We start from the raw sequence: 7,860 nt of genomic DNA on the forward strand, positions 1-7,860 counted from the left end.
GAATCGAACTCAGTGCCTCACACATGCTAGGCAAACACTCTACCACTGAGCCACAACCCAGCCCTGAATTTCACATCTCTTAACACTATAAATGAATAGATAATGATTTGGAATTTTTGCCTTAGTAAGAAAAATTTTAATTTCTTTAATTTTATAAGATGAAAACTACTGAATTTTTTTAAATCTGCAAAATGTTTTATTTACTACCTCTACTTTGTGTATACTTTGTGTACTTCTAAACATCTAGAAATACTTGATGTTTCAAATGAGGACTTAAGTTTTGTCCACGATGGATATAGTGGTGTTGAATAAACTATACATATGTAATAATGGTTATATCTGAAAGCTTCTTCTAAGTAGGATAATTCTGGAGTCCTTCATCTCTTCCATTTCGTTCTTTGAATTTCTGTTATTAATTAGTACCAATTTACTTTGTTCCAACTCAGGTTGGAACTTTCTTTGAATTTTGTTTTATTCTTTCCATTTCTGGCAGTGTGCTAGATAGATCATAGGTAGGCAATTGCTATAGTAGGACACATACTAAACACCTGACTTTCTTTCTCTGTTAGCTAAGACAGCAATTGTAGGCATACACGAAGTTTAAATCAGAAAGGTTTCATGTTACTGCTTCAAGGATTAGGGGCATAGTTTTCAGATGGAAGGGTAGTACCCCCAGAAGCATTTTAGTTGTCACAATGATTTGAGGAGTGAGATATAATACTGGCATTTAACGGATGCGGGCCAGGTGGGATAGTCCTATCCAATGAAGAATTTTCCAATATTGTCTTGGAAATGTCAAAAGGTGAAAAACATCTTTAGCATATCTGAGCCTAGAACTCAATTCTTTTTATATACAAATACTCGATTCTTTTTTATATACAGATGCTCCTCTACTTAGGATGGGGTTATATCCTTAAAAATCCGTCATAAGTTGAAAATAATGTAAGTTGAAAATACATGTGATACATAACACAATGCCTTAACAACATAGTATATGTACAGGTTGGTTGTCTCCTCTTATCGATAGCTGGGCTGACCAGAAGCTGTGGATCATTGCTATTACCTACCATCCATCTCTAAAGAGTGTCTTACACATGTTCCTAGCCCAGGAAAAGATCCAAATTCAGACTCTGAAGTAGGGTTTCTATTGAATGCATATTGCTCTAACATAATCATAAAGTCAAAATTTTTAAGTTGAATAATCTTAATTCGGGGACTGACTGTACACAATGAAAAATGTGATTAAAAATTTCAAGAGGGGGCTGGGGATGTGGCTCAAGTGGTAGCGCCCTCGCCTAGCATGCGTGAGGCACTGGGTTCAATTCTCAGCACCACATAAAAACAAAATAAAGATATTGTGTTCACCTAAAACTAAAAAATTAAATATTAAAAAAAAAAACTGACAGATGACAGTTTAAAGCTCTAAAAAAAAAATTCAAGAGGGGTTGGGTTTGTGGCTCAGTGGTAGAGTTCTTGTCCAGCATGCTTGAGGCACTGGGTTCAATTCTCAGCACCACATACAAATAAAATAAAGGTCCATCAACAACTAAAAAAAAAATTAAAAACAAATTTCAAGAAAACAACAACCATACAAATCAAAGAAGATGAGTGTGCACGCTTGTACATACACACACTCATGTACGCACACACACATGCACACTTTTATCAAAAACTATTTTTTTTCTTTTTCTGGTCCGTTCTATAAATATTGAATTTTTTAAAAGTTTTATAATCTGGACATGGTAACTTCTACTCCCTGGTCCTACTGTAGTCCAAAAACACAGACTCACATATAAGTTTCAGATGATTTGAGAAATTTTAATTTGAACTATTTGGCATAGCTAAGTGTCTTCTAGTTTTCCTCCCATAATACTGAATAAGATAGGATAGATAGATAATAAAATAGGCAGACAGTTAAGGAAATGCACCCCATAATGGCATCTCTAGATATAAAGCCACTCCATGAGATTAACCTGTAGAAGTATTCCAAACATTCCAGCCAACTCCTTAATCCCTAGGCAGTGGGAAAAGGAAGGCAAGACAGACCTGAGTGAAAGCTACAGACTCAGGAGTTAGCAAATAAAAATGTTGCAGGCTAAACTAACAGGCTTAACATCTTTCCAATACCTGATTGGCACAAATTTTGACCAATAGCATGGGTACTTTTTAATTCCTGATTAGCATAGATTTCAGCCAATAGCATTGGTACTTTTCCAATATCTGATTAACATAGATATTGACCAGTGCCTCTACTCAGCAGCTCTATAAGGTCCTAGATTAGCACACTTAAGTGACAACTCCAAATGGGTCTCCTCTTTCACCCTGCAGGAGTTCTCTTTTCTTCTCACTTGAATAAATCCTAATGTTTTATGCTTACTATTCTTTGTCCATGGATTTCATTTTTTGAACACAAGAGCCCCAAAAGAAGGCACTAGCAGGAGGCTGGGGTCTGCTGCAACACTACTGTAGCACAGGCTGAGAATCCAGTTTCAAATACCAAGTTATTCAGTCTTATCTTTGGCCATGAAAACTTTTTACAAAACACTTCTCATCTGGGCTGGGGATGTGGCTCAAGCGGTAGAGCCCTCGCCTGGCAAGCGCGGGGTGCTGGGTTCGATCCTCAGCACCACATACAAATAAAATAAAGATGTTGTGTCCACCGAAAACTTAAAAATAAATATTTAAAAAATTGTAAAAAAAAAAAACACTTCTCATCAACTCTTTGTAGGCACGCCACAAGTTTAAGTGCCCTCTCAACAAATAGATAACTTAGGGAAGATCTAAGAACTAACTGTACTTACCATCATCTTCCTTCATATCTCTTGAGAATGAAAAACCTACTTTGATAATGACCTTTTGCCTCCTTTTTGTATCCTCAATGTTCCTGTTTCCTAATTATTGCCACAGTAGTATTTGGAATCTAAATTGGTGAGGAAAATATATTTAGATATCTAGGATGCCTGTATTTTGAGTGGGGGAACTGGAGGTTGAGCAGAGATCTGCAGAATTCCCCTTGGTTGATGACTGCCTACTTTATCTTCCACTGGAAGGAAGCAGGAACAGTTGTTTGGCTGAAAATTTGGGGTAGTAAAACATACTTTTTATTCCCACTAGCTATTGGTTTCTTTCTCTTCTTCTTCTTTTTTTTTTTGGTTCCAGGGATTGAACCCAGGGGTACTTAACTACTAAGCTACATCCCCAGCTCTTTTTATTTCTTTATTTAGAGACTGGGCTTCCCTAAATTGTTGAGGCTGTCTTTGAACTTGTGATCCTCCTGCTTCTGTGCTTCTGTCTCCCAAATCACTGGGATTACAGGTATACACCACCATGCCCAGCTTCTCTTCTTTTTCAATATAAAAATTTTTTTTTTTTGCTCTACCCTCTATTGTTCTTATTTTTTTGTTGTTGTTGTTTATTTTTCAAATTCCTTTATTCCATCTTCTCTTCTCTTTCTAATGCCAAATCTCTGTATTTTCCAAGTCTCCTACTTGACTTAACTGACTAAGCAATTAAAAGTACTAAATATCCTTTCTATCTTTCTTTAGAGCCACCCTTTGAGGACAGTCTTGCCAAACAGTTCAAAGGGGCTGCTGACAGAGTACAGCTGCAAACTGACTAATGGCAGTCTATTGAAGTATAGAGTTCTTGTTTTACTTTTCTCATTTACTTTTGGTTGTTGAATATAGGTAACATACTTTATTATTCAGTAATAGACTAAATGTATGCAATTAACACCAGTTTTTCTGGTTTATTTTTGTTTTTAGGTGTGTATTAAACGCAGGGCCTCATACATACTGGTCATGTGCTCTGAACCACTGAGCTACATCCCCAGGTCAATCCCAGGTAAATTTAAATGTCAATTTCTGAGACAAGGCATTAGAAGGAAACAAACAAACAAACAAAAAATTAGAAACCTATTTTTAAATGTAGCAACCTAGGCAGTTTGCATAATGTGCATAGTGATTAAGAATACAGGGATGGGGATATAGCTAAGTTGATGCATGCATCAACGCCCTGGGTTCAATCACCAGCACCATTAAAAAAAAAAAAAGAAAGAAAGAAAAAGAAAAGAATACAGACCAAGAGGTAGACCTCCTGTTTTTAATTCAGTTTCATTCTTCATTGACTGTGACTTTGGGTATATCTTCTATCTTTACTTCGTTTCAGTTTCCTTTTCTATAAAGTGAAGGATAGCTTTTCCCTCACAAAGTTGTTATTGCTTTTGACTTAGATAAACAGCATTCTAACTATTAAGAAACATTTTGTAGGATTCATGTCAGCAGCCCCAAAGTCACAGTCAATGAAGAATGAAACTGAATTAAAAACAGGAGGTCTAGCTCTTGGTCTGTATTCTTTTCTTTTTCTTTCTTTCTTTTTTTTTTTTTTAATGGTGCTGGTGATTGAACCCAGGGCGTTGTCAGTTATATTACTCCAATTTATAATAATGACTAGATCATGTTTTAGAATGTCATTTGTAATGTTTATGATTTTCAGGCACCTGAAAATGTGATTTAGATTACAATAAGAAAAGATGTTTGACTTAATAACTGATTAATAAGTTGTTAAGAAAGAAACCACTTTGTATGACCCAGTACAGAGTGTGAGTAGGAGATGTCTGCCTGCCATAAAAAACACTAAAAATAATCTTGAGCATGATGATAAACTACACTATGAAATACATGCTTTACATTATTGTCCTATCAGTTCTCCAGTTCCTGGCATATGTCACCTAAGCAGACTTTTCTCCCCCAGTAGTGATTCTTTGTTATTGCTTTTGACTTAGATAAACAGCATTCTAACTATTAAGAAACATTTTGTAGGGATTCATGATTATTATTTAAAGTGTTAGCTGTGAAATATTGTGAAAATATCTTTAACACTGTGCTTTTCTTTTTTTAAATATTTATTTTTTAGTTGGACACAATATCATCTTATTTCATTTATTTATTTTTATGGGGTGCTGAGGATCGAACCCAGGGCCTCCCACGTGCTAGGGGAGTGCTCTACCACTGAGCCACAAACCCAGCCCAACACTGTGCTTTTCAAAGAGAAAGGATAACTATTTGAAAGTAATAAAAAGAGGATAATAGAATCCCAGACATAAGAAGAAAAAAGTCCATGAGCTCACAGATGGCATTCATCTGCCAAGATAGGGAATCTGTTTCAGGAGCTAACCGGTTTTGCTTGCTTTATTCTGCTGAGTACACTTGACTTGGGACAGGAGGGCAAAGTGCAGTGGGCAAATTACTTTTCCAGACAGAAAAGACTATGGCACTTCTGCCTCTCTACGTTAAGGGCTAATTCACAGCCATCTACTATTCTGGTTTTTCACTGAAGATGTTACTGACCTGAATGGCCTAAATGTTTATTACGTACTTAATGCATATACTACTTTTAATAATAGTTCCAAACAAAAATTTTTACCTTACAACTAATTTTGTTTTATATATTGTCTATATACAAGTGATGACTGTTTTATGGAGCATGGAGATTTACAAGTTAGAACTTGAGAATTTGAGAGGCAGCATTATCTGATGGAACCAAGGCTTAGGAGTCAGGCTAGTGAGTTCTGAATCCTACCTGGTATATTTCTCACTCATCTGAAGATGCATAAGTTATTTAATTCCTCTAAGCCTATTTCTTCAACTATAAAATAAGGATAGTACTGATCTTCAAAACTTGCAAAAATTCAGTTAGATAAATATGTGAAAAGACTGCCTACCTTCCAGTACAAAGGCAGAAACATCTCCAACATTCTATGAAGTACCCTTCTCCCCTGGAAGAAGAAGAAGAAAAAAACTGTATCACTAAATTTCTAGAAAGGTCAAGGTTTTCAGTAAAAGAAAAATTCATGTGTACAATGATTACCAAGAAACATACTTCAGGGGCTGGGGATGTGGCTCAAGCGGTAGCGCGCTCGACTGGCATGCGTGCGGCCCGGGTTTGATCCTCAGCACCACATACAAACAAAGATGTTGTGTCCGCTGAAAACTAGAAAATAAATATTAAAAAAAAATTCTGTCTCTCTCTCTCTCTCTCTCTCTTTAAAAAAAAAAAAAAGAAACATACTTCATAGGCAGAGTGTTGGGATGGAGAGAGAACCCTCAATCTGTTTGGCAATTAATCCTATGGGAACTAAACCTCAAAGTACAAAACTTGGGAAATTTTCCTTAGTACTGTAACGAAAACATCATTTTTATATGGAGAAAACAGACTCAGGGGCCTGAAAAATTTTCCTTATTCAATGGATAAAAATCCTCCATAAAGTATATTTGTACTCAATTGACTAAAAAGTTATGTACAGGTATCCGTTAAGTAATGGAAATTTATGTGCTGTTCCTTGCCTAGGTCTTGATGAGCCCCAGGGAGGCCTTCAGGATGGAAACCTGATCTGGGAATAGGTATTTGAGCTCAGTTAATTCTAAAGGCCTTCCCAGATCATCTCCAGACGCCAAGTGGTATATCAGAATGTAGTTCATCATCATGCTCAGGATTTTCTTTAGTGGTTTTTATGGTATATGAAGGTGTAAAATCTACCAAAGAAGAATGGTCTAAGGGGGAAGGAGATGACAAGTGACAGCCACGTGGCCTTCTACTTGGAAGAAAAGTGGATGCTGATCCATAATGGGGTGGAGGGGAATGGGAAAAAAATGGAGGAACTGTGATTGGCAAAGGGGAGAGAGGGACGGGGAGGGGGCATGGGAGCAGGAAAGATGGTGGAAGGAGATGGACATCATTACCCGAAGTACAGGTATGACTGCACATATGGTAGGACTCTACGTGGCATACAACCAGAGAAATGAAAAGTTGTGCTGCAATTGTGTAAAATGAATCAAAATGCATTCTGCTGTCATATATACCTAAGTAAGATAAATTAATTAATTTTTTTTTAAAAAAGGAGTAGAATGAGCGACGGTAGGTACAGAGGGGTTCCATAGGGGTCCAAGTAGTCTTCCCACAGCTTCCAGGATTCCCTTCACTTGGAATCGTCAATGCACCTGTGCTTGGAAGAGACCCGTCAAGAGTCGCCCTCCCGCAGCGACCACTAGGTCCCCTCCTAGGGCGCCCCGGATCACGCAGCACCAACGGACAGGGAATGTACGTGTAGGTCTCTGTACCTAAAATGCAGTGGGGCCCCGCTTGTACTCCACAGTGCAATCACCAAAAGGCATTTTCTCCTGGCACCCGTGTGCGTCAGTTAGCATGTTCGGAAATTCTTCAGAAACCAACCCCTGGAGAAGTACATAGACTCTCCTAGGAGGCACAGCTTGCTCAGGCCTGGGTGAACAAGGGAAACCTCGGAGGTCACTCTGAATAGCTCCCCATAGTCCTGGCCTGTTTCTGTCAATCCGCGCGTTAAATAATGGTGGAGCAAAAAGGCACAGTTTTAAAAACATGACATCCAACCCGGCGGAGAGCGCGCGCCTATAGTCCCAGCTACACAGGAGACTGAGGCAGGAGGATCGCGGGAGCCTAAGAATTCAAGACCAGTCTGGCAATATAGCGAGACCCCATCTTTAAAAAAAAAAAAAAAATGAACGAACAGAACTGAAAAAAAAAAAAACTCATGCAAGAAACCGCGACAGTGCAGAGGGACAGCCTCACCGGTCAACGTTAGGGGTGCGCGTGAAGCCGCCCAAGGCGGGGGGAAGAAAACCACCCGGTGCGCAGGCGCACACCGCCTCCCGCACGCCCGCCACGCCCTCTTCTATCCTTTCACGCCACTAACTCCGCCCACCTCCCCGGCCCAGCCCGTCTATCCTCCACTCCTTCCAGGCCTGGCTAGCATCAGCCTGCGCTGCGCCTCCCGGCCAGGGGCGTCGCTGTGCCAGCTTCTGCGCCCCACACGCCGCTTGCGCT

The 7,860-nt window shown here is 39.0% G+C and overlaps 1 protein-coding gene across 2 annotated transcripts in view; it reads left to right on the forward strand.

Annotated features, from left to right (window-relative positions):
- The first annotated feature begins 3,785 nt into the window (after positions 1-3,785).
- The window catches only part of Spryd7 (SPRY domain containing 7), a 22,088-nt gene continuing 18,013 nt past the window's right edge, over positions 3,786-7,860 (forward strand). For both annotated transcript variants that reach the window (XM_015483976.2, XM_048800902.1), the window contains exon 1: positions 3,786-3,843. In XM_015483976.2, the coding sequence (XP_015339462.2) occupies positions 3,801-3,843 (43 nt within the window). In that variant the 5' untranslated portion in view covers positions 3,786-3,800. The remainder of the gene's footprint in view (positions 3,844-7,860) is intronic.

The sequence above is a fragment of the Marmota marmota genome, unplaced genomic scaffold (genome assembly GCF_001458135.2).
Source record: "Marmota marmota marmota unplaced genomic scaffold, marMar, whole genome shotgun sequence".
Taxonomy (NCBI): domain Eukaryota; kingdom Metazoa; phylum Chordata; class Mammalia; order Rodentia; family Sciuridae; genus Marmota; species Marmota marmota.